The sequence below is a fragment of the Talpa occidentalis genome, unplaced genomic scaffold, assembly GCF_014898055.3.
Source record: "Talpa occidentalis isolate TD23 unplaced genomic scaffold, MPIMG_talOcc4v2.1 talOcc4.17, whole genome shotgun sequence".
NCBI lineage: Eukaryota > Metazoa > Chordata > Mammalia > Eulipotyphla > Talpidae > Talpa > Talpa occidentalis.
Window position 1 is genome coordinate 7,579,105 of NW_023601754.1, and position 26,603 is coordinate 7,605,707.

General features: G+C 46.4%; 2 protein-coding genes and 1 long non-coding RNA gene across 12 annotated transcripts in view; 2 read left to right on the forward strand and 1 right to left on the reverse strand.

Moving 5' to 3' along the window:
* CDH1 (cadherin 1) overlaps positions 1 to 9,955 on the forward strand; it is a 62,913-nt gene extending 52,958 nt beyond the window's left edge. For all 6 annotated transcript variants that reach the window (XM_037515978.2, XM_037515979.2, XM_054696939.1 and 3 more), the window contains 6 exons: positions 1,114 to 1,259; positions 3,891 to 4,115; positions 4,421 to 4,654; positions 5,768 to 5,898; positions 6,901 to 7,044; positions 8,481 to 9,955. In XM_037515978.2, coding sequence (XP_037371875.1) covers positions 1,114 to 1,259; positions 3,891 to 4,115; positions 4,421 to 4,654; positions 5,768 to 5,898; positions 6,901 to 7,044; positions 8,481 to 8,690 — 1,090 coding nt within the window. In that variant the 3' untranslated portion in view covers positions 8,691 to 9,955. The remainder of the gene's footprint in view (positions 1 to 1,113; positions 1,260 to 3,890; positions 4,116 to 4,420; positions 4,655 to 5,767; positions 5,899 to 6,900; positions 7,045 to 8,480) is intronic.
* LOC119248995 (uncharacterized) lies at positions 363 to 23,812 on the reverse strand. 5 transcript variants are annotated; one of them, XR_008552401.1, is made up of 6 exons: positions 23,716 to 23,812; positions 19,410 to 19,711; positions 12,282 to 12,354; positions 7,501 to 7,719; positions 6,729 to 6,839; positions 2,738 to 6,009 (listed from the first exon to the last, which is right to left on the reverse strand). It is a non-coding gene; the product is annotated as an uncharacterized LOC119248995 (long non-coding RNA). The 5 variants fall into 5 exon arrangements; XR_008552400.1 differs by lacking the exon at positions 19,410 to 19,711; XR_008552403.1 differs by lacking the exons at positions 2,738 to 6,009; positions 12,282 to 12,354; positions 19,410 to 19,711; positions 23,716 to 23,812 and adding exons at positions 363 to 844; positions 7,852 to 11,615.
* TANGO6 (transport and golgi organization 6 homolog) overlaps positions 23,349 to 26,603 on the forward strand; it is a 157,059-nt gene continuing 153,804 nt past the window's right edge. Inside the window, exon 1 of the mRNA XM_037515990.2 lies at positions 23,349 to 23,495. Within this exon, the coding sequence (XP_037371887.1) occupies positions 23,399 to 23,495 (97 nt within the window). The 5' untranslated portion in view covers positions 23,349 to 23,398. The remainder of the gene's footprint in view (positions 23,496 to 26,603) is intronic.

The window sequence follows — 26,603 nt, forward strand, 5'->3', positions numbered from 1 at the left end:
AACCCACAACACCTCTATCATTTGTAGGATAATCTTAATTTTTGAGCACTGGTCACATCCATGGTGCTCCCACGGGACTGTAGTGAATGTAACTCAAAGGCAACACTAAGAGCGCAAACCCACCTGTGTGTTAGCTACTATGATTTCAGGCACCTTGGTCACTGTCTGCCTGCTAGTATGGACTGCTGAGGACAGTATCAGGACAATATCAATTTCAGTCACTGATGTGCAAACACAGTTTAAGTGTCTCCTGAAATCAATGCCTGGGAAGTGCCGATTCCCTAGTGAAAGGGCTCACCAGCCCCTTGCATGGAGGGGCTGTACAAGGGTCTAGCTGCTGATGGAGGTAAGCAGAGTTCACCCCCTTCTGTCCATCCCCCGCTTCTTGCTTCTCTTTCTTCCCCAATACATACTGTGGGCACTCAATGGCACATGACCCCGAATATGGCAGAAGGGTAGGGTCACTGCCACAGATGAGTTACAAGGCAAATCAATCAAATCAAGCTGTATTGTGTACAGCAGGAGATTGACTATTCAAATGATCCAAGTATAATTTTTTTAATTCTTTTTTTTTTTAATTTATTTCTTTGTGCATACAAGAATTGGGGTACAGGCCAGAGATGCGGGAGGTGAGAGGATTCACCAGAGACAGAGTGGGGAACAGAACAGGCAGATCGACGGAAATACACTGCTGAGGGAAGCAGCGTGTGAGACAGGAGAGGTCTGCTGCGCCATGTGGGTTGCTCCCTGGCCAGGGATTGAACTCGTGCTGCAGTGGCTGGGGACAGCTTCATAGGTTGCGTTTTAACCCCTTGCGCCGACTTACTGTTTTTGCTGGGTATACCTGTGGCATTACATGTTTTTAGAAAATACTTAGTAGGGGTATATGTGGATGTGTTTACAGAAATCTTACGCGATTTGATTTAAAATACTCTAATCGTGTACATGTCATCAGTGTACTGTTCATGATGTGGGTTTACTTTCATGTGATCCAAAATAAAAGGACTATGTGTTTTTAATTGCAGTAAATATAGGAACAAAGGAACTTAGCAGCCTTGAGCTACCTGCTGTTGCTGTTTCATCCTAAACCAGAGCTGCTTTCTGCCTTTTCAGGTATCGGATTTGGAGAGATACCGCCAATTGGCTGGAGATAAATCCAGAGACTGGAGCCATTTTCACGCGGGCTGAGATGGACAGAGAGGACTCTGAGCACGTGAAGAACAGCACGTACACGGCCCTCGTTATAGCCACCGATGACGGTAAGGTTGGACCTGCCACCTGGTCTTTGGCCTCATGCTCCGGGCTAGCTTGCTTCCCCCGCCTGCCTCCAACCATGCTTTGGGAGGCAGGCGTTTTTTGGGTTTTTTGTTTGTTTGTTTTTTAAGAATGTCTTCTCATTGTCAACAATGCAAACAACTCAAGTCAAGCAAAAGTTCATGTTCTCCACTCTGTCTATATCTGAACCCCACTTCTTCCTCACATGACCCAGGCTGCCTGGGCTTAGATCCTGTGTGGCCTTGGACTTACTACCTTATTTTTATGTACCTGTTACTTTATCTGACAAAAGGATACTGTCACATCTGATTGAGTTAATTTACATAAAAATGCTAGCAGAATGACTTATCACATATGGCTACGTAAAGATGGCCATCATCAGTGAAATATGGCCTCTTCCAGATTCTGTATGTGACTACATTTATATGCACAGAAGTACAATTTATTATTTTTTTTAATGCTTTATGTATTTATCTACACAAGAACTGGGGCACAGCCAGAGGTGTGGGAGGATGAGAGGCCTCACCAGACAGAGTGGGGAACAGAACAGGCAGACGGACCAAAAACACTGGTGAGGGGAGCAGTGGGCGAGACAGGAGAGGTCTGCTGTGCCATGTGGGTATCTCCCTGGCCAGCCGGGAATCGAACTGGCGCTACAGAGGCTGTGGACAGCTTCACAGCGCTGCGCTAATGCCCCTGAGCCACCAGGGAGGCCCAGAAGTACAATTTATTATAACTGTCTAGCTTATTGCTTTTCTTTATTAAACGCAGAAAGACACTTAGACTGTCAGTTTTAAAAAGTGAATGTAAAATGTATCTTTAAGACAGATCCATGGTACATGTAAATAATGTTAGATAAATCTAGCAAATGGAACCACACATTAAAGGAAATGTTCATTATTTCCATGAGTGATGAGTAAGCATCCTTGTACATGCCTCTATGTCCCAATATCTCACTTGGATGCTCAGAAGCAGAATCACTGTTACAGAGACCTGCTTCTTTCCTCTCCTTCCCCCACCTCCTGAGGTAAGTAATTCTAGGTTGACAATCTGGAAAGCAGAGGGCAAGGCAGGTTAGGCCGTGATGGGGCCGCCGTGCAGCTGCTGAATGGTGCGGCACTCTGCGCTGGGAGCCCGCCATGGAATAAGCCTGGGCTCGTCAGTTCAAATCTAAAACCTGCTCCAAGGGCCTCCCCGGTGGCGCAGCGGTTGAGCGCTGGGTTGCGAAGCTGCCCGCAGCCTCTGCGGCGCCGGTGATCCCCGGCTGCTCCCCGGCCACCGGAGGAGGGTCCCACATGGCGCGCAGACCTCTCCTGCCGCCCGCTGCTCCCCTCAGCAGTGTACTTCGGTCCTTCTGCCTGCTCTGCTCCCCGCTCTGGCTCTGGTGAATTCTCTCACCCTCCCGCGCTTCTGACTGTACCCAGTGCTTGTATAAACAAAACAAACAATAAATAAACATGCCTCTAAAAAAAAAAAAAAAGGAAAAAAAAAAGAATAAAACCTGCTCCAAGACCTGTAATTTGGGAGTAGGCTGATGGGAAGCAGAGAGCAGGGCAAGCCCCGCCATGATGGGGTGCCAATTGCAGGGTGCTTTTGCAGAAAGGGAATGTTAGCTGCTGCCTCAGCTGCCCTGCTACCCGTGAGTGGAAGAAATGCCAATAAGCCTCAGGGTGGCAAACTTTCAGTAAGTGACCGGGGAGTAATATTTTAGCCTTGGAGGCCACCAAACAGTTTCTGTCATGTTGTAGCTTAAAAGCAGCCTAGACAGCCTGTAAGAGATGATATAGCGGGGCTCCTCTGGGGCAACAAGTCCTTAGTTTGCTGACCTGCAGCATTCTGATGGCTCAGGAGTGGTGGTTCTGAATGATTCCTCCAAGTGTTACTATGATGGTGCATGACTCAAAGTGTTGTAAGGTTTAATTGCAGAGTGAGGTTTCTCAGAAAATATGAGCTAATTCAAAATGTAAAACAAAAGATATTTATTTATTTTTTTAAACAGAGGCATGTTTTTATTTATTTATTTGTTTGTTTTGTTTTAATCCTTTTTTAAAAACGGAAAAAGTCCACACAGTCTCATCATTCACATCTGTTAACAGGTTTGAGATATAGACCTCTTTCCCCTATAATATATTAATACCGATGATTTTTCTTCCTTCAGTTTCTTTCTAGTCTCAGGTGTCAGGCTGTAAACAAGGTGCAGATAGAAGTGTGAGAAGTTGTTTGAAAAGCAACTTGCAGGACGTTGCTCTAATCATGACATTAAAACTATAGAAGATCAGAAAGGGAGAACCTGGTGGGCAACAGCGAGGACTTCTTTGGGTGGTTAAGTGATTCATAGTTAGTGGGTAGTGGGCAGGTGCTTAAAGGACAGCTCTGTGGAGGCAGGAGGGTGTCTGCGGTGTGAGGAATAACTTGAATAATTGTTGCCAATTGTTGCCCACGTGGGGAATGGACACGGGGCGAGGAAGCCGCAGGCACAGCAGCACCGCAGGCTCTGTGGGCGTGGTGGTGATGGGTCCCTGGAGAGCTAGACCGGAATTGAATTTGGTCTGATGGAGCTAATATGGATTCATCCGTGTTCCTGAAGATGCTACCTTCCTCCTATTTTCTCTTAGGTTCTCCAGCTATGACAGGAACGGGAACCCTCCTCCTTTTCCTGCTTGATGTGAATGACAATGCCCCCGTACCAGAACCTCGAAACGTTGATTTCTGCCAGAGGAACCCTCAGCCTCAGGACATCACCATCATTGATCCCGATCTTCCCCCCAACACGGCTCCCTTCACAGCAGAACTGATCCATGGCTCAAGTGCCAACTGGACCGTTCAGTACAAAGAGTTAGGTGGGAACTCGGCCCATTCAGTCACCTGTGTTTCCCTGGCCCCTATGACTTTTCTGAATGTCCCTTCTCAGCTTTCAGATGTCACCCCTTGCCATTGGTACTTGTTTCCTTGCCGCTTCTACCTTTGAGGAATTCTAACCCTTTCCTTTCTGGGGTGCTGACTCTGCCACACTGCCCAGTAATCACAGTCCAGGCAGATGTTTTCTTTACTCACTTTGGAATGTCTTTCATTCCCTTGTAATTTTATTCTAGAATGAGCTTTTTCCTTCCCTTCCCCCATTGTATTTTTTGTTGCTTCTTTTCAGACAAGGAATCTATCATTTTGATGCCCAAGAAATCCTTAGAATTGGGCGACCACAAAATAAGTCTCAAGCTCACAGATAACCAGGGAAAAGACCAGGTGACCACCTTAGATGCGTATGTGTGTGACTGTGAAGGGCCTGTCATCAACAAATGTAAGCGTGCCGTGCCATTTGCCGAAGCTGGATTGCAAGTTCCTGCTCTCCTGGGCATACTTGGAGGAATCCTCGCTTTCCTGAGTAAGTACAAGCAGCAGGTTGCCTTCCCCAGCCTTTGACTTATAAACATGGGAGGTTCATCTCTTACTGAACATTACTGGCTTGTGGGTCTAAGGTCAAAATGCAGCCTGTTCTGTTAAGTCAACGCAGAACCCCATTCTTCTACTAAGTTGTGCTTTCATCCTTCAAGAAGGTATTGATCAAGCTCGAGTATATACTGACCATGTGTGCTGGACCAGGATGAGAATTCTGGTCCAGCAGGTATGGGGTAGGGCCTCAGCTTCCACATTTATTACCAGTTCTCAGTTAGGCACACAGGACCTTGGCCACACTCGAGGCAGCGAGGCCCTGTGGCACTGTCCTCAGCAGCACGGCCAGAGCAAGCGAGCTCCCCACCGCTTCTACATTCCACCCTGGAGGAAGGCTGATCGGGGAGTGGAAGGCACCTACCTTGGAGACGGCATGTGGGGGACACACACGCACACGCTCCTGCCTCCATGGGAGCCTGCAAGTTCCCAGTCTAAACTGGGTGGTCACACACACAATTAAACTTGGCAGTGGGGCGGGCATGCCCGGTGTCAGTGACTAAGAGGAAGGGAGGGTTGTGTAGTACACTCAGGGACAGTCACACAGTGAAATCACCTAGTGGCATCTTTCTCAGAATGTATCCCTGTTGTTTAGCAACTTATGACATCCTAGAAATAGCCCAAGATCAGATGAGAACTTTGGAAATTGATTTTTATAGGCTGTGCCCACCCCCTTTAACTGATTATGTTTGTATCAACCCCACTTAGGCTGACAGTCCTGTTCGTGGCTCTAACCACTCAAAGCCCAAGTCCTGCCCATGTGCCACCCATCTCTGCCGGCACCCTCCTGACCTTGTCTCCACTTGTCTCACCTCACTCGCCGTACACTGACCTCGCCTTTCCTTCCTCACACCAGCATGCTCCTGCACAGGGCCTTTGCCCATAACACGCCCCTGGATTTGGGGAAATAGCTGCCTGAGTTCACATGAACCGCCATTCTGTCATGCTGCAGATGTTAACTTTAGGGATGGGAGAGCCACCGGCCTGGTGTGCATGGCAGGGGTGCAAATAGTCGCTTGGGTCCTCACGGTTCTCTCCTCCTCCCCAGTCCTAGTCCTGCTGCTCCTCTTGCTCATCCGGAGGAGAAGAGTGGTCAAGGAGCCCTTACTACCCCCTGAAGATGACACCCGAGATAATGTTTACTACTATGATGAAGAAGGAGGCGGAGAAGAAGACCAGGTGGGTCTTTTAAACTGTGGTGAGAAGCTTAATGGGATCTCAACGTGGAGGAAGCAATGGCCAGGACAAGGCAGACAGCCGCAGCAGCTCTGTGTCACTGTGGATTTTAAGCTAGGAAGAGAGACATGGTCATTAGCCATCGCCATCGCTGTACCTTTGCTAACAATGATCGCTTACTGTTGTGCACCAGGTTGAATGAGCAGAGGTAGGGAGCAGCTGAGGAACCTGCCCGGTCACAACTAGGAAGACTGTTGTTCATTCTCATTCAGAACTACTCTCAGGACATGAGCTGAAATTACCTCAATGAACAACTGATCTGTTTGAATAGTTGGTTTCCCTTGCACTTTTAGCTGTGCTGAACTTATTTTTGCTTTTTGTATTCTTAGATTTTTTTTTTTTTTTATTTTCCCTGCCTGTGGAGATGATCTTTATTATCCTCATGCAGGGATTTTCCAGAGTGCTTGCAAACGGCCTATTCTCCTTAGAAAGGGAAATATAGAGGACCTCTCCCAGAGTTCTGCTTTAGATTCAGGCCATAAAGTGAGGACTGTGAGTGCTGGATATGGAATAACAGCTATTGATTCAAATGTCAGTGCTTGCTTTGGGGATCAGGCTTTCACATGGGGAGGTCTGAAATACTCAGTCTAGAGCAGCTGGGCTCAGTGGCTCTATTTTGAGTTGTGTCTGGGGCTGTGTCTGCATCAATTTGTATCAGCAGGTTAGTCAAATGTGCATGTAAAGCCTAGACTTATGTCCGTGTGTTACTGGCCCCTGGACAAGTCCTACGACAAAGCCCAAATTAATGGATAAGAAAGGTACAGTTAACTTACCTGCAACCGCTCCTCACGACCGTTCCGTCCATGCATTTCCAGTGCTCTTCTGGCGACTCTTAGGTTGAAAACTGTAACGGTGGTGGCTAAGGCATTAGGCAGTGCTGCAGTCTGTAAGCCAGAGTGAGTCCTGGATTTATAACTTTTTTTACTTTTACCTTTCTCTTTAAAGGATTTTGACTTAAGCCAGTTGCATAGAGGCCTGGATGCTCGGCCTGAAGTGACACGCAATGATGTGGCACCAACCCTAATGACCGTGCCTCAGTACCGACCGCGCCCTGCCAATCCTGACGAAATTGGAAACTTTATCGATGAAGTAAGCAAAGTCAAAAGGCAACACACATCTCACCCCAAAATTTAGAAAGGAGAAGTTGTGTCAAAGTAAGAGAAGGCATCATGAGATTCTTGGCATGTCCTCACCGTACATGATGTCTGAGCCCTATTTTTTGGTGTCTCACCATTTCAGAACTAACAGCATTTAGAATTGGTTGCAGTGAATTGGCAGAGTTCATACAGTAAACTAAGAATTCAAAGTAGATACAACTTGGTTTTATTCATGCATCCCTTTCCTCTGCATCCCACTATGGTATGCAATAGGTTGGGATAGAGTAGTAAATGTATATCACAAATCTGCCCCCAGGGCCAGAAAAATAACACTGCTACTCTATGCATTCAGCTGTAGATACCAGAGGCTTAAGCAGATTTTGTGCAAACAGAAGGCTGAGGTAAGTAGTCTAGGTTAGTGCAATAGCCTTTTCCAACTTTATGCTACCTGATCCAAGTGTGCAGATCCTTGTTCTCTGGCTTGTTGCTTCGTAAGCACAAGAGGTTGCCACACTTCCAGGCCTTTAGTCTGTATTCCAGTCAGGCAGCAGGCAGGGCAGCAGAGAGAGCAAATCCCTTTCTTCTCTAGCAAACTGTCGTGCACCCGAAGCTGTTGTGACCTTGCCATTACATGGTCTTGATGAAAACGGTCAACAAAATGATCTGTCTGTAAGGGAAGGTGGAAAATAAGTCATGAAATTAATGAGATTTTAAGATAAGATGAGGAAGAACTAGGGGTAGGAATGGGCAAAGAACCAAGTAAGGTAAATAGTTCAGTGAGATTTCCTTAAACTGTTACCTGTTCACTGGTGCCAGAATAGACTGATTTTCAGGTTTTTTCCCTGAAGGTCTGTGGGTGCTCTGTGGGAGTCTTTAGGAAGGGACTGCTTTTGCTTGCTGCTGGATTGTCACCAGAAATTCCACGAAGTATAGCAGTGGGGAGGTAACCCAGCCACGGGCTCTTTGAAAGGGCCCATTTAAACCGTGCCTCTGAGATGTATTTGGAGTCGGGTTTTTTCCTCAATCCACATGCCCTTGCAGCCTGTTTTTCAATCACCAAAATGTTTGCAATTTTAAAAATGTGAGTTATAAAAATACATAAATAAAATTGAGTCCTTCCTGACCTTTCCAGGCTGAAAATGTAGCCTGGACCACTGTCCTCATTGTTTTTAGCTCTGCCCGTTCTGATGGTTCGGTGCCTCTCTCCTGCCTATATATAATTTACCATTTTGCTTTAGAGGGAGAAGACACACATCTGCCTTTGTGTCAGTGTCATACAGGTGTCCCCGGCAGTGGTTGCTGCTCCTGGAGCCCCAAGGAGGGGGAGGGTGTGTCATTGTGTAGGTACTTCAGGCATCAGGAGGCAGCTGTGGGCCTGAGAGGACAGGCATGAGATTCCGTTAACTGAGAGGTCCTCTTCTCTTCCAGAACCTGAAGGCGGCGGACGGTGACCCCACAGCCCCACCTTACGACTCTCTGCTGGTGTTTGACTACGAAGGAAACGGTTCCGAAGCTTCCAGTCTGAGCTCTCTGAACTCCTCAGAGTCGGACCAGGACCAGGACTATGACTACCTGAACGAGTGGGGCAATCGCTTCAAGAAGCTGGCCGACATGTACGGCGGCGGAGAGGACGACTAGGACTCGAGACAGACGCGGAGAGCCAGGTCTCTGTACTCGTGTGCTCAGAAATGTTTTTCAATTCCTCTCACTTGAATTTCTGGGGCAGAGAGACTGATCGGGAAAGAAGTTAGAATTTTTTACTTTCTAGATGTAATCTGTATGTGCTACAAAGGTTGACGACCTACTGCTTGGATGCTACATGGTGGCAATGTCCAAAAGATACCCTACTGCCCGTCTTGTTTTGTACGTAGGCAATCTGTAATTGGCTCATAAACATAAGCTTTTCCTCTCCTATTGCGGCACTGGTCTTTCAGCTTCTCAAATCCACTAAGAATTCCTTTGAATTCCATTACATTGCCCCAGACAGTTGTTGTCAGGAGCAGAAAGTGTGCGTTCTTAGATTTTTTTTTTCCTTTGGTCTGCCCACTGTGTCCTCCAGTGCTTTCACAGCTTTCCTTTTCTAGCTCCTGAGCACGTAACCTGAAATGGGCATCTGCCCATTTACTTGCTCTAAGTTGGAATGGAATGTCCTAAGAATGTCAATAAATGGTACTGTGGTTCTAAACATGAACTCTTAACCCAGAAAATGTGATGAACTTTCAGATACCACTTACTTTTTACTGTTTTTCATAAAAATGAGTGATTCCAAGGCTCAAGACAGTGCCTGAAGTGCTGCAAAGCCAGAAGGTGGCTTATTACAGGAGAGGGGAACACATGACGAGTGGGCTTTGGAGACTGCAGGAGAGGGTATCTTTGGTGTGGCAACACGGCAGACAGGATGGTTGAGTGGGTCTACCTGGAGACTCCTTCATTCTTCTAGAGCTAAACATGTTTTCTAGCAGGAGTCGTGAGCCATGCATGGCTAGTATCTGAAGGGCAGAATCTCCATGTGCCTATGGACAGTCTTGGTCGAGAGTACATGGGAACTGAGAAAACTGAGACTATTAGCAAGTTTTAGCAGAAGGAAGAAATCATTGCTCTGAAGGGTTATGCGGAGGGAAAACCTTGATTTGGCAAAATTCTTTTTGTCTGGTTATCTAAGGAGCGCCGCTGTCAACTGTTTTTAGAAGAAAAGGATCATTTCTGCAATCACTTTTAGGCATTGCCATGATTTTACAGTAATTTAAAGTAATGCAGGTCTGTAGAGAGAACGCCACTGTAGTTTTTGAGTGTCTGTGTGTGGGTGCTGATAATTTTGTATTTTCTTTGAGGGTGGGAAAGGAAAACAATTCTGAAAATATTCTTTTTTATAAATTTTATTAAAGAATTTTGTTAAATCTCTGTCAAATGTGTCTTACTGCATTATACCACAATCCTAGAAATCTGTCATTTTCTTGAGGATGCTACTTCATAAGGTCACTATATTTACCATACAAGTGGTAAAGCCAATAAAATGACCCTCTCTAGGGGAAAGACTCCTGTGGCTGAGCATCAAACAACAATTAGCAAAGTTAGTCCAGACCAGTGGTTCTCCACAGGGATTAGTATGACCTCTATCAAGGGACAGTGGCGTTTTCTGCACATACCTCTGATTGTCATCAGAGGTGCTGCAGGCATCTAGTCAAAGCCAGGTACAGTGCTACACAAGCTACGATGCACAGGACAGCCCCACAGCAAAGAATGATCTGGCCTGAAGTAGTGCTGCTGTTGAATTACAGGCTCTGGTATAGAAGTACAGCTCTATTTCTGCTGTACACAAGACTTTAAAAACTGAGTTGAAAATAGGTATAACATCAGAGCATCTTAATCCTCTGTTTTCAGAACTTTGTAAGTGGGATCATTTAACATTTGTCCTTTTAAATTTGGCTCATTTTGGGGCCTCCCTGGTGGCACAGAGGTTAAAGTCTCAGCGCTATCCAGCTATCACCAGCCACTTCCTCATGAGTTCCATCCCCGGCCAGGAAGCTAACCCACATGGCACAGCAGACCTCTCTTGTCTCTTTCTGCTCCCCTCAGCAGTGCATTTCAGTAGATCTGCCTGTGCTACTCACCACTCTGTCCCTGGTCAATCCTCTCACACACCCCGCCCCCCCCAACACCTGGCCAACACCACAGTTCTTCTATGCATAAATAAAAATCTTTTTAAAAAAAGTAAAATGTAGCGCTGGGGCGCCCCGAGGCTGCCGGCCCTGAGATGAGAAATGTTCCCTCAGAAGGGACGGTGTCATTTGAAGACGTGGCTGTGAACTTCACCTGGGAGGAGTAGCAGTGCCTGAGTGAAGCTCGGAGGACCCTGTACCGGGATGTGATGCTGGAGACCTGCAGTCACCTGGTGTCCCTAGGGCATTGTGTTCCCGATCCTGAGGAGAGCATCAGGTCGGAGCATGGAGTACAGCCGTGGTCTGTGGACGATCCCCCAAGCCAGGATCTCTCAGGTCACAACCTCAGGAGATTGTTTAAGCGTGATATGAAACCACTGCCATCCATGGAGGGCCTGGAAAGATCTTAGAATATTGTCATATGTCCTTGGGCAGCTTCTAGGAGCAAGGAAGGCAAACAGAGTGTATGCTGATGGGAGAAGAGACGGTGGTACTAGAAGACACTTACGAGCTAAGAAATATCTGGAGGATATGGAGAGATAAATCACTGCACCTTCCAAGATGATTCTGAACAACCACACAAACTATTCTTTAATGCCCAGAAATGTATGGCTTCTTCTACTTAATCCGTTTCTTCTATACAACGTGAAGAAAACAAGTGCAAAGGATAGACTAAGGTCATGGACTACAGGTGCTTTGCTGGTTTCTAAATTCCTGCTATGAGTGAGACCATCCAGTGTTTTTCGTCTTCTTTCTGGCTTATTTCGCTGAGCATGATCCCTTCCAGCTCCATCCATGTTGCTGCAAATGGCATGAGTTTATCTTTTTTGAATGCTGAGTGATATTCCATGGTGTATATGGACCACATCTTCTTGATCCAGTCATCTATTTTTGGGCATTTGGGTTGTTTCCAAAGCTTAGCTATTGTAAACAGTGCTGCTATAAACATAGGGGTGCAGGTGCCCTTTAGAATTAATGTATCTGTGTCCTTTGGGTAAATACCTAGGAGTGGAATTGCTGGATCCTATGGAAGCTCTATGTTTAGTAGGTCAAGAAATCTCCACACAGCTCTCCATAGTGGCTGGACCAGTTTGCACTTCCACCAGCAGTGCAGGAGAGTTCCTTTTTCTCCACACCCTCGCCAACATTTGTTGTTGGTAGTTTTTTTAATATGTGCCGTTCTCACTGGTGTAAGGTGGTATCTCATGGTAGTTTTGATTTGCATTTCCCTGATTGCAAGTGATGCTGAACATTTTTTCATATGCCTGTTGGCCATTTGCATTTCCTCTTTGGAGAAGTTCCTTTTTATCTCTTCTGCCCATTTTGTGACTGGATTATTTACTTTGTTTTTTTGAGTCTCTTCAGCTCGCTAAGAGCATTCATTATTCTATGAGGACATCAGAAGTCTGCATACTTAAATCTCTAGAAACTTCTAAATATTGATTTTACACGCGATCATCACCAAAGAAATCTTTCAGGATCAGTACAATCCTGATTACTTTCTGAACTGTGTAGGTTTTTCTTCTGATTCATCAATGAAAAATACTTTAGACTTGAAAAATCCCCATACTTTGCCCTCTCTTGTCACCGATGAAGACATGGAGGTGTTGCTGAAAGCCATCTTCCCTCAGCGCCCAGGGTCCCTAGGAGGAGACAAGGAGACAGTGATGATCACTGAGGGAAGGGCAGGGCAGGGCAGCCGTAGTCTCTTCTGACTTGCTGTAGAAGCAGCTGTCAGTAGTTCTCCTGAAGCCACCTAATAAAGGTTAAAGGCTCCATTTAACTAAGCCCCTGGCGGGGCCTCCAGGATGGCCTAGGGGTTAGTCTCAGCGCTCTCACCGCTGCGGCCTGAGTTCAAGCCCCGGCCACGGAGCTACCCGCCAGGAGCGCGGGAGTTAGCCCCCGGAAGGGGGCATAGAGCTAGAGCGAATGTGGAGCAGCAGAAGGTCTCTTCTCTCTGTGCCTGCTGCTCCACCATGCTCTGTGCTTCAGATCTTCCGGGCTCCTGCCCCGCCCTTCCACAAGTCTTCCCAATAAAAATCTGACACCTGGGGCGGGGGGGAAGTAAAATGAAGATAGAAGTCCAGGACATCTATATAGGAGACAGAAATAGAGAAACTGACAACAATATAAAAAATGTCAAATGAGGTACTAGAGGGTCAATGAAAGGCAGATAGGGAAACGCATAAATCTCAGGAAGGAGATCCAGTCACAAAGAATTCTTCACTAAAGAGAGGGCCCCTGAAATGCAGACAAACTTAGTGTATCTGTCCGCAGCCACTGCAGCACGAGTTCAATCCCAGGCCAAGCAGGTGACCCACACGGCTCAGCAGACCTCTCCTGACTTGCTTGCTGCTCCCCTCAGCAGTGTATTTCAGTCAATCTGCCTTTTCTGTTCCCCACTCAGTCTCTGGTGAATCCTCTCATCCCCAAACATCTGGCCTGTACCCCAGTTCTTTTATGCATAAATAAATCTTTAACAAAATAATGAGGAAACTGAGAAACATCTCAACTAGAAGAGGAAACCTATGAAAAATCATTATCCCAGAAGAAAAAGAAATAGGAGTAACCCTATTCAGAAAAATGAGAACTCCCCAAATCTACACAGTGAATTAAATATGAATCTTAGATGAAGAAAATTCTATACCCAGAGACATCGTCAAACTATCAAAAATCAGAGACAAAGAAAATATTTTGCAAAAAGAGATATAGTGACTTATAAGGGATCTCATATTAGGCTTTCTGTCAAACACTCTACAGGCAAGAAGAGTGAAAGGAAATATTCGGAAGCCTCAAGGGCAAGAATTGTTAGTCAAGAATTGTCTATCCTGCAAAATTAAGTATGAAGAGTTAATAAAGGCTTTCTCAGAAAAACAGAAGCTAATGAGATTCTTTAAATACTCTTCTAAAAAGAGTTCTACAAGAAAAGAAAAAGTGAAGCACAAACTCCTGAGCAAAACAAGAGAAACAGAATATTGGTACCAAGAGCAAGAATGCTGTGAGTTAATGAATATTAAGAGACAGGAAGAGATGGGTAGAGCCACTACAGTTAAATGTAGGAGAGCAGACGCCAGCTCATAGAGGACCAAAATCATAGGAATTCACATAAAACAATCACGGTATCCACTAACTGAAAAACCAGAATAGACACCCACAGAAAAGGAAGAAATAGAAATACTAAGGAAAGTCATCCAAAAAGAATAGAGAGAAACAGGGAAAAAACAAAAATGAAACAGTCAAAACCAAAATTGGAGCCTCCCTAGTGGTGCAAGCACTATGAAGAAATTCGCAGCCACTGCAGCAAGAGTTTGATCCCCCGCCAGGGAGGTGACCCACATTGCACAGCAGACCTCTCCTGTCTCACCGGCTGCTCCCCTCAGCAGTGCATTTCAGTCAGTCTACCTGTTCTGCTCCCCACTCTGTCTCTGGTGAATCCTCTCACCCCCCTCATCTCTGGCTTTTACCTCAGCTCTTGTATGCATAAATCTAAAAAAAAAAAAAAAGACTGAAAAGGAACAGTTCTTATTAATAATCACCCTAAATGTGAATGGTCTGAATTCACCAATGAAAAGACATCAACTAACAATGAGGATGAAAAAATTCTAGTCATCTATACTTTGTTCATAAGGGGCCCATTTAAAACCAAAAGATAGAGAGACTAAATAAAAGTAACAGACTGGAATAAGGTAAGAATGCAGAGTAAATCAGGAAATATTATTCTCATATCCAAGAAGGCAGACTTTCAACTAAAAGTAATCAAAGGCAAATATGAACACTATATAATCGAGGGACAACTCACCAGGAAGATAATAGCTCTTATTAATATTTCTGCTCCAAATATGGGCGCACATACTTACATAAAGCAACTATTAACAATATATCAACAAATACAATTGTTAGACTTTAAACATCACTGACACAAAGGGATAGATCATCCAGACAGAAAGTTAAGGAAATAAAGGTCTTAAAGTAAATAATTTTACAATTTTCTATCCTAAAAGCTTAAAGACACCTTTTTTTTTTAAAAAAAAAAAGATTTATTTATCCATGCATACAAGAACTGGGGTATTAGACCAGAGATGCAGGGGGTGAGAGGATTCACCAGAGACAGAGTGGGGAGCAGAACAGGCAGACTGACTGAAATGCACTGCTGAGGGGAGCAGCAGGCAAGACAGGAGAGGTCTGCTGCATTGTGTGGATTGCTCCCTGGCCGGCTGGGGATCGAACTCGTGCTGCAGAGGCTGCAGATTGCTTCACAGTGCGTGCTTAACCCCTTGTGGCACCAGGGAGACCCTGAAGACACTTTATTCTCTAGTGCACATGGATCATTTTTTTTTTTTTAAATAAAGTATTTTTTTTTTTTATAGAGGCATGTTATTTATTTGTTTGTTTGTTTGTTTGTTTGTTTATACATGCACTGGGTACAGTCAGAAGCGCGGGAGGGTGAGAGAATTCACCAGAGCCAGAGCGGGGAGCAGAGCAGGCAGAAGGACCGAAGTACACTGCTGAGGGGAGCAGCTGGCGGCAGGAGAGGTCTGCGCGCCATGGGGGACCCTCCTCGGGTGGCCGGGGATCAAACCGGCGCCGCAGAGGCTGCGGGCAGCTTTGCAACCCAGCGCTCAACCGCTGCGCCACCGGGGAGGCCCGCACATGGAACATTTTCAAGGAAGACCATATACTAGGACATAAAACGAGTCTCAATATATGAAAAAGGAAATTATATCATGCATCTTCACAGATCACAATGTGATAGTGCTAGAAATTAACCATAAAAGGAATCTTAGAATAAGCCAAAAGAGGTGGAGACAAAATACTTCTGAACAAATCTTTGGTTAATGAAGAAATCTAAGAAGAGATTAAAAAAAAACCTAGATACTAATGAAAATGGAGACAAGCTCCTGGACCATGTGGGATGCTTTAAAAGCAGTACTATGCAAAAATTCATAGTAATTCAGGCCCGCATAAGAAAAGACAAGAGTGATCTCAATTTAACCATCTAACCCCGCAATTAAACTAAAAAAAGAATAAAAGCACTGAAAAACCAGTAGAAGGCAAGAAATAAAAATAAGAGCAGAAATAAATGAAATAGAAAAAAAATAGTCTAAAATCCAAAAGATGAGCAAAACCAAGATTTGGTTCTTTTAAAAAATAAATGATACTGACAAGCCATAATCTATGCTTAAAAGAAAACCCAAATTAATAGAATCAAAAAGGTGAAATTACAACAGATACTTCAGAAATACACAGGATCATAAGTACATATTACAAATCTGTGCAAACAGTTTGAACAAGCTAGAAGAAATGGACAAATTCTTACATTCATAGAAACTCAATGAAATAGCTTAATCAGTTCAATTACAAGTCCTGAAATTAACAGTAATAAAAGGGGGCCTCCATTGTGGCGAGAGGAGTTACGATGCAGCACTTGGAAGCTGTCCACAACCACTGCAGCACGAGTTTGATCCCAGGCCAGGGAGGTGACCCACAAGGCGCAGCAGACCTCTCCTGTCTCGCCCGCTGCTCCCCTCAGCAGTGTATTTCAGTGGATCTGCCTGTACTGCTCCCCACTCTGTCTCTGGTGAATCCTCCCCCCCCCACACACCTCTGGCCTGTATCCCAGTTCTTGTATGCATAAATAAATCTTAAAAAAATTTTAGATCAAGACATAAGGAGATGGAAAGCCATCCCGCGCTCATGGATGGTGAGAATCAACGTAATCAAAATGACTATTGAGAGTCTTCAAAAAAATTGAGCAAAATATTGAAATTTACATGGAATCATAAAAGGCCTTAAATAGCAAAAAATAATCCTGAGAATAAAGGAGAGAAATGGACGCATCACGTTACCTGACTTTATACTATGAAGCAATGGTAATTAAATCAATGTGGTACTGGCATAAAAATAGATGCATTGGGCCTCCGTGGTGGCTCAAGGGGTTAAGACACAACCTATGAAGCTATCTGCAGCCACTGCAGCACAAGTTCTATCCCTGACCAGAGAGCTGACCCACATGGCACAGCAGACCTCTCTCTCCTGTCTCGCCCGCTGCTCCCCTCAGCAGTGTATTTCAGTAGATCTGCCTGTTCTGCTCCCCACTCTGTCTCTGCTGAATCCTTTCACCCCCCACACCTCTGGCCTGTACCCCAGTTCTTGTATGCATAAATAAATAAATCTAAAAAAATAGATGCATGGATTCAGGGAACAGAATCAAACGCCCAGAAATAAATTCAGTACATACCAATACTTAATTCATAAGAAAGCAGCGATGGGAAAGGAGAGCATCTTTAATAAATGATGCTGGGAAAACTGGAAGCCACATTCTCTAACTCCATGTACAGAAATTAACTCCAGGTGGATACTGTAAGATTGTAATAGTAAAATATATAGAACATTGGTGATATGTTCCATGACATCAATAATAAAGATATTTTTGGAGACTTGATCGCTATGGCAAGGGAAATAAAAGCAAAATAAACAATTAGAATTACCTCAAAATAAAAGGCTTTTACGCATAGGAAGTAAATGTAAGTAGATTAAAAGGGGAGCCACTGAATGGAAGAAAATATTTATACATTACATAACCAGGGGTTAAAATCCAAGATATATAAGAAAGCTTATTCAACAAAATACAATAAGCAAGCAGATCTGAAGAGACAATTCACCAAAAGGGATAGCCAAAAGACCAACAGATACATGGAAAACTGTGTGTATATGTGTCACTGTGTCCTAGAAGCATCTTTTTTTTTTTTAAATATATATATATTTACATCATTGTTCATTTTGGAAAAATGTTCATTATTTTCACTAAGGGATATGCCCCTTGAAACCACAATGAAATATCAACTCACAGGGCCTCCCTGGTGGCGCAAGGGGTTAAGCACCGCACTATGAAGCAATCCGCAGTCTCTGTACCACAAGTTTGATCCGCGGCCGGCCAGGGAGCAACCCACATGGCGCAGCAGACCTCTCCTGTCTCGCCCGCTGCTCCACTCAGCAGTGTATTTCAGTGGATCCGCCTGTTCTGCTCCCCACTCTGTCTCTGGTGAATCCTCTCATCCCCCGCATCTCTGGCCTGTACCCCAGCTCTTGTATTGTATGCATAAAAAATTAATCTTTAAAAAAAAAAGTATCAACTCAACACACTTTCCTGGTCTCCAAAATAGGGCTAAACATTATCTCCCTCTGAGTTACAAAGGAGCACAGCGAAGGGATGAAGAGCCTGGGAGAAGCCAGACTGACACTTAACAGCCATGGAAGCCTGTAAAGGGGACCTCACTCCGCCATGTCTGTCTCCCCTTCTGTGGGATGGGGACAGCCATAGCATCGCTCCAGAGGCTTGTTCCAAGAAACAGATACTTATCTGCAAAGCACAGTGGGATGGAGCAAGGCACCTGGCAAGCTCACTGAAATACATCTGGAGCCCTCGATGCTCTGTTATAAAGCAAGTGCTCAAGGTGCACACAGTGGCGGCTGTTGTGACCCTGTTATGGTTCTCCCAGGCCATATCAGTATCACTGGGAATTTGTTCAAATGCAGATTCTCAGGCTCTCCAGACCCACTGAAGCAGAAGCTCTGACTGTGGAGCCAACAACTGGGGATTTAATACACTGTCCCTGTGATTCTGAGGCCACGTCAGATGGAGAAGCCAGGTTCTCCTATTAGAATCACCTGGAGGAAATTGAAGAGTCATGACTTATGCCCAGTCCACGCACCCACACTGGTTCAGGGGGCGTGGCCTGTAGCCTCAGCAGCTAAGCCTTTTATTTTTATTTATTTATTTATTTTTTTAATAGAGGCATGCTTTATTTATTTGTTTGCTGGTTTGTTTGTTTTGTTTATACATGCACTGGGTACAGTCAGAAGCACGGGAGGGTGAGAGAATCCACCAGAGCCAGAGCAGGGAGCAGAGCAGGCAGAAGGACCGAAGTACACTGCTGAGGGGAGCAGCGGGCGGCAGGAGAGGTCTGCGCGCCATGTGGGACCCTCCTCCGGTGGCCGGGGAGCAGCCGGGGATCGAACCGGCGCCGCAGAGGCCGCAGGCAGCTTCGCAGCTCAACCGCTCAACCGCTCAACCGCTGCGCCACCGGGGAGGCCCAGCTAAGCCTTTTAATAGCCAAGCGTTTAACAGGTGATTCCTATTCCAGGACTTATATTTTCTTTTTTTGAGGACCAACCATCTTGCTGCTTAAAAGTTGCCTGTGGGCAAACTTCCACCTTCACTTTAGAGTTGCTGGCTCCCTGCATCTCACATTTTCCAGTGGAAGTCTCCACTCTCCACTGCTCTTGCTTCTTAGGGCCAAGGCATCATTCAAACAACACCAAACACCCCAGGACCGCTGCTGAGATCCCAGCTTTGGGGCCGGAGGACCCACATTTAGGTGGAGGCTTGGGGCTTAGAGTGGGTCACGAATTCCTTGAGCAGCGGTGGTAGATATGAGCGATCCTACACGACCTAAGAATACCAAGCCACCAGAAGGCCATTTCTAGGCCCCAAAGAAACTTCCCCAGACCGCCTTTTCCAGAAAACCGGGCCAGACAACCCCATGGAGTTGGGTAGAGGGCCAGGGCCTCTGTGTGGGGCCTTCTGTTCCAGAGAAGACAGGTAGAGGGGGGTGAAAGGAGTGGGCAGGACAAGCACACACCACTCGGTTCAAGTTCAGCTCCCCCATTAGACTGTGTAGCTGGGCAAGTGACCTACCTGCAGTTCCCGTGTTTGTAAACGGAGCGGCTCCTGACCCACAGGGCTGCAGCGAAGCCAGTCACTGAGTGAAACTGAGCATGCCCTAGCGCTGCTCACGGTGTGCTTTCATCCTCGCAGAGGCTGCCCAGGTGCCTTTTATATCCAAAAGGCGGTCTCCTCAGGTGCTTCTTATAAGTCTCTCTGGTTCTTACATGTCCATGGAGTTTTCCTGGGTCCCTGTCATCCCCACAAGGAGGCCTCCAGGTCCCTGTCACCTCTTCTTGGAGGACCCCGACCAGTTGTCCTCTGAGAAAACGATTCTGGGGGGGGGGGCAGCCACGTCACTTCATTTCCTCATGACTTCAAATGTAGAGCGTGTGATCATGACCCCTGCTCATTTTCCGACACCAGGCCACTCACAGTAAATGTCTTGAGCAAGAGAGGAACCCGTGGTGGAGCCTGGCTGCTGACTGTTGGGTTAGGCCCAAGCAGCCCACGGGAGAGGGCGCCTGTGTGGGCGACAAGGAGTGACCCTCTCCCTCTCCCTGAAGGAGTGGGCCTAGGGGTTTCTGGGGAGTGCCAGGGGCCAGTCCAGTGTCCTTCCAGTGTGCTTTCTGCTGCTACTGCCAAGCGCTCACAGGGCATTCAGGCACAAACTCCACTCCTTGGTCACTACCCCCCAAGGGCCCATGCCCCGCTCACAGACAAGGCACAGGCCTAAGAAGGAAGGGTTTACTTAAGGGTAAGCACAAATCCCAACTCACTGCCCCTCGCCCCTAGCCACAGCACACGGGGGTATTGTGGGGGGTTTCCCACAGGTAAAGGCTTGATCCCTGGAAAGAAACTTTAAAGGCCGCAGGGAGGGCTGGAGGCAGGGAAGGGGGAGGACCCCAACTGAGCAGACAGCTGCCCACGTATCCAGGGTAGCGTCAGTGGGTCAGCCCAGGTGATGCCAGTTTGGCACATGGGCTGAGACTTGGGGGAAGACGAGTATGTTCAGATCTCAGCCGTCCCCCTTTCCAGCTGTGCGAGTCTGTTACCCGCCGCCACCACCCCTGAAGCCTCAGCTTCCCCCTCAGCAGTTTATTTATCCAATCCACTGCTTATTCATCTAATATACGAAGCACTAGGCACTGCAAATATGACAGAGGACAAAGAACCACTTGGATCTGAGACACTAAGATAGAGAGAAGTTAAGTGGAGGTTACCACTAGGAAAAGGAAAGTTCCTGAATAAATAGGGCCCCTGACAGACATAGCTACCCACCTCCACTTCCTGTGACTGCCAAAAGCCTCCCAACTGCCCTGTTTGAGGGCTGAGGGGGCTCTCACAGATGAAGATTTCCCAGAAAGCCGGCTCTGCAGTCTAAAGGGGTGTTCCAGCTGTGTTACCAGGCTATACCTCCAAGCCTCCAGAAACACTCTAAAATCTTCCCAGAGGACCCAGGAGACCTACGCAGAGGAGAAGGTCACCCCATGGACACGGAGGTGGAGCATTTAGTTTTAGATTTGACAGAGCAGCCAGCAGAGGGAGACCAGGCCAAGGACATGCAGAGCCCACAGCCCCGCATCTGACCCTGCAGCCACAGGGGTCACTGGAGGACCCCTTAGTGGTGCTGCTCCTGCCTCTGGCCACTTACAAACAAATGCTCCTCTTGGAGCAACTGTGATGTCTGTCTAGCCTCACTCTGGCGATCCTTAGGTCTCGGTGTGAAAGTCATTTCCCCAGGCTTTTGTCAGATGCCCGAGACATGGGCGCAGCAAACTCTATGCCCCCATGTAGCTTCCATCCCATTAGCACTGAGAGTGGGGAGAGGGAAAAGCCGTGTCATTGCCCCATTAATGTCCCCTAGCCAGCCCAGTAGCGGCACCACACAACCCCGGGACTATCTGTTCACTGCTGTCCCCAGGGGCCAGTTCGTTGCCTGACAGTACAGGGCGTGTGTGGGTCCCAGCCGTCCCTCATCATCGCCTCTGTGATGACAACTGGACAGGATCATGACCTCTTAGCTGGTGAACAGCTGCCATTTCTGAGCACCTACTGTACTCCCAGCACTGTGGTAGGTGCTCTAGGGCCCATGGTTTGTCTCAAGGAATCCACCATGCAAGCGGGAGGTAACACCAACTGACATGGGGGTGGTTAGGAAGGAGCTGGGCACCGAAGTTTAATTTACCACATTACCTACAATATGTAGAACATGTTGCAACTCAATAAAAACATAAATAACCCAGTTTAAGGCTGGCAAAGATCTGAATGGGTATTTTCTCCAAAATGGGGATATGTTCTCTGGCTCATATCCTCTAGTGATCCTCTAATTGCTCATTCATTCATCATCCAACAAAAATTTAGGCCCTCCCCCTGGTGCAGGTGGAGTAGGAACCTAGCCAGGCCCCTACCCTCCTGGAGCTTCCAGTTCAAGAGCAGAAGATAAGAAGACAGCTACAGAAGCAAGTAATTACAGTGCACTGGCGCATTTGCACTAATGGGAGCCCAGAGGCACTCTACACAGCAGAAAAGGGGTACCCAAAGCTAGCAAACCCACAGCACCCCACACCATCCTCACTAAAGTGCATTTCAACTATTACTTTTATTTCCCCTCCCCCCCACAGCTACACCCAAGCAACCAGGACTTTAAACTGAATAGTAAGTAACTGTTGAGTAGGATGGTGGGGATGGGTGTGGGGGTTTTGGCGGTGGGGAAGTGGGGTGGGTGAGAGAGATGAGCACAAACAGATTATGCACAAAAGTTGGCGAGACATTTGTAGGGTAAGGTAAAAGTATCAGGCTTTTCTGCCCTCCCGCCATTAGGACAGATGAGGGAACCCTGAGGTCCTGAATGCATGCCTGATGGCGGGCACCTGGAGTGGGGACACCTGGGCTGAGAGACTGAGTTTATAAGGGCGGCATCACGGGGACGCCAGCAGAAGCCAAAGAAGAAGAGAAGCAGAGAGAACACCAGAGAGAGCCCAGAGAGACTGAGGATTTGCTGGGGGCTGGGAGGACTGCCGGCCTCCTGGCCCCCCAGCACCCCTGCCTGCCATACGTCTGGTAAATCTAAATAAAAGACCTGCAAAAGCCACTGAGGACTCTGACTCCTTTACCCGGTCTGCTGGATCAGAAAACCTGCCCTGTGTCATTCCTGACCCTACAGTCCTCAGGTGGGCACTGGGGGAGCAGTTCACAGTTCCTTGCCATTGCTTCTAAAATCAGCCTCCAAGAAAGCCTGTAGAGGTGTGTGAGACCTGCCTACCAGTACCACCTGGTACTCCTGGGAGGACCCTCCTGGCCTCCATTAGTACCTGAAAGTCTCCCCCATTTCACAAAGTACATGGTAGGGGTGGTTGTGACAATGATATGTGAGATTATTGGCCTTCACTGAGAGGGAGGCAGGCTTACTAAAGGCATTGCCCTCAGAAACATTACCCTAGATTTGCTGCGTAACTTTCAAGCCACATTTTGGAACGTCCCACCAGAATTTAGGTAGCTAAAACCTGTTTCCCATTATATTCTGAATCTTGAACCCGTTTTGCTTTACATATTAACACGATTAATGGGGTGTGTGTGTGTGGGGGGGAGCTGCAATACATATTGAATTTTTCCAGAGTGCGTGTAAATAGAGCAAAGATTGAACTTTTATTGTTAACTTTACTAAGACCATTTAAAAAATCCTATTACCAATAACTACATTTGTAGCTTCATGGTCTTTCAGCGTTTGTGTACACCAGCATTTTCATACCGAAATACCTACTATTTGACAAAACTATTTCTACTTTATATGGCCGTCAGCTGTGCTTGTGCGCACTGTAGGGGGCGGGTTTCCCTGGGGAGACAGGGGCCCTGATAGAATATTCATTATGCAAAGGAGCGTGCCCGCCGGATAGGCCCCGCCCCACGTCGCGGGCCCCGCCCCCAGCGCGCCGACCGCCTCCGCCACACTCAACATGGCGGCGACGCAGGCCCGCCGAGGCGCCTGAGCAGGTCGCCAGTGGAGGGTTTCCACTCCAGTCATGGCGGCCCCCCGACCCGCGTCGGGCGGCGGGGCTCTGAAGACGTGCGACCTGGAGCGGATTTTGGAGGCGCTGAAGCTGCTGCTGAGCCCAGCAGGTGAGAGGACACATGTCGACCGTCAGTTTTCCAGGGCCGCCCTGCCTCCCAGTGTGCTCCCGCCGGGCAGTCCCCGGGACCCTCGGGCCCCGAGTCTCGTTCCGGGGGGCTCTGGGCATTGTCCGCCTGTCCACACGTTACGGTTGAGGAAACCGAGGCTCAAGGACAGGAATGGGGTCCGCTGAACACTTATACTAACCAGCGTCTCCTGAGCGCTTACCTCGTGCCTGGCACTGTTAAACGCCGTGGGTAACGTGACTTCACTCAGCCCTGACTGCAGCCCTGTGAGGTGGGCGCTGCGGGACCGCTTCTGAGAGGGTCGGCGCTGGTGTGACGTAGAAAGCGAGCGCCCAACCCTAAGGCGCGCGGTCTGAGGTGGACGCTGGAGATTGTGCGACATGCCAGGGAGTCCAGCAGAAAAGGCTGCAGTGGGTTAGGTAGATGACTATTTACTGCATTAGAAACGAAGGCTTTAAGAGAAACTTTTAAAATGAAAACTTTTAGGGCCTCCCCGGTGGCGCAGCGGTTGAGCGCTGGGTTGCGAAGCTGCCCGCGGCCTCTGCGGCGCCGGTTCGATCCCCGGCTGCTTCCCGGCCACCGGAGGAGGGTCCCGCATGGCGCGCAGACCTCTCCTGCCGCCCGCTGCTCCCCTCAGCAGTGTGCTTCGGTCCTTCTGCCTGCTCTGCTCCCCGCTCTGGCTCTGGTGAATTCTCTCACCCTCCCGCGCTTCTGACTGTACCCAGTGCATGTATAAAACAAACAAACAAACAAACAAATAAAGAAAGAAAGAAAGAAAACATGCCTCTATAAAAAAAAAAAAAAATAAAATAAAATGAAAACTTTTAAAATGAAACCCATGAAATGTTAATGCCATTTTTAATGAAAAATAACGTTTTGCAAATTAAGTTAATGGGAAGAACGGCTTTGTTTTACGTTTTTGCAAATTTTAATGTCTGGTTAATGAGAAGACCGCTGAATTTTCATATTTCTTTGTTCATCATGACATGATAGGAGAAGAAAATCTAGACTTACATATATATGTAGTTGGAAAAGGGAGATTTCAGTTGCCTTTTTCGGATAATTGTCTATGGTCTTAGACTCTACTAAAACTCAACAACAGGTACTTTCTGAAAGATTAATTGTAATATGGAATCTGAACTCAACAAACTTTTCATTCTTGGTCCACTCATGGGAGAACGAGAGCAGAAAGGCAAATAATGCCTTAGTATTAATATGAAAATAGATTTGATCTTGCAAACTCCCCGAGAGAAACTTGGGAAACTCTTCAAAACTTGAGTTTCTGTACCACACTTTGAGAACAGCTTCTTTAGGGAATGCTTTTATTTATTCTCAAGTAGATTCTATTTTTATTACCAATAGGGGGCAGAGAAGACTATATTATTGAGGCGCTTGAAAAACTTAATATTAGCTTAATAGCTTTTGTAAATCACTTAGTGGCCCACGTTTGGGTTCAAAGATCTTATAAATATGCAGGAAGTCACTTAGAGATTGTTTAGCTATGGTAAGAGTGGCAGCACTAACCATTGGAGTGCACTCATTTTCTTTTTAGGTATATATTAGCCAAAACCACTAGAAATTCATGTCTGTGGGTCAGGACATCTACCCTGGACAGACCTCCAGAAGTACTGGACAGTTCTTTCTCCTCATTCTCATTATTTTTAAAGATTAGAAAAAAAATGACATTATTGTCCCTATTTCTTTTTATAGAAGGGGTTAATATTCCCTATGGTAACACTTTAAAAAAATAGAGAAACTAAAAGAAGAAATTTAAAATGGCCATCTTACCACCTAGAGAGTACATTTTGGGAAGTATTTGTCTGCGGAAGTGGTCTGATATACTACATACTGCTTCATTACCTTAAATAACTTTATTAGTATAAAAACAATACAGTCACTGTAGGAAAAAAAATAAGATGTAAGACTATAATTTTCTTCTTTATTAAAGATTTACTTATTTATGCATACAAGAACTGGGGTACAGGCCTGAGGTGGGGGTGGTGAGAGGATTCACCAGAGACAGAGGGGGGAATTGAAATACACTGCTGAGGGGAGCAGCGGGCAAGACAGGAGAGGTCTGCTGTGCCATGTGGGTTAGCTCGCTGGCCGGGGATTGAACTCATGCTTCAGTGTTTGCAGAGAGCGTCGTAGTGCTGAGACTTAACCCCTTGCACCACCAGGGAGGCCTCAAATAAGCCTATAATTAAGCACAAAAGAAAAATCACCCATGACCGTACGACCCAGAGAAGATCACTGTTTATATTTCGGAGTATAAGTTTTGAGAACCTTTTCTATCTTTATGTATACATACATACACATATGTACATAGACATGTCTTTATTTTAATATGTAGTTATAGTTAGGTTCACACCGTTCCTATATTGATCAATTTTCACAGTAATAAATTAATACTTAGTAATCTCCAAAGGTAACCAATGAAGTAATTTTTTTGTTTTATTATAAACTAATAAATTTTTTGTATATGTGATACTGTTCATTATTCTTTTTTTTTTTTAAGATTTATTTATTTGTTCATACAAGAGCTGGGATACAGGCCAGAGATGCCAGGGGCGGGGGGAGGGGGGGGGTTGGTGAGAGGATTCACCAGAGACAGAGTAGGGAACAGAACAGGCAGACTGACTGAAATACACTGCTGAGGGGAGCAGCGGGCAAGACAGGAGAGGTCTGCGTCATGTGGGTTTCTCCCTGGCCGGGGATCAAACTTGTGCTGCAGAGGCTGCAGATTGCTTCATAGTGCAGTGCTTAACCCGTTGTGCCACCAGGGAGTCCCTATTTATATATATATATTTTTTGGAGAACAGTCCATGTTGTTGGAGTGACTGCTCCAATTTACTTCCTGCCAACAGTGCGCAAGAGTTCCCTCTTCACACCCTTGCCAGCACTATTCCCTGTCTTTTTGATGATAGACATTCTCACAGGTATGGGGTGATCTCTTCTTGTAGTTTTGATTTACATTTCCTTAATGATAAATAAGGATGAACATATTTTCATGTGCCTTTTGGCCATTTGTATATCTTCTTCGGAGAAGTGAGAGATATGTCATTTGCAAATATCTATATAGATGGTTTT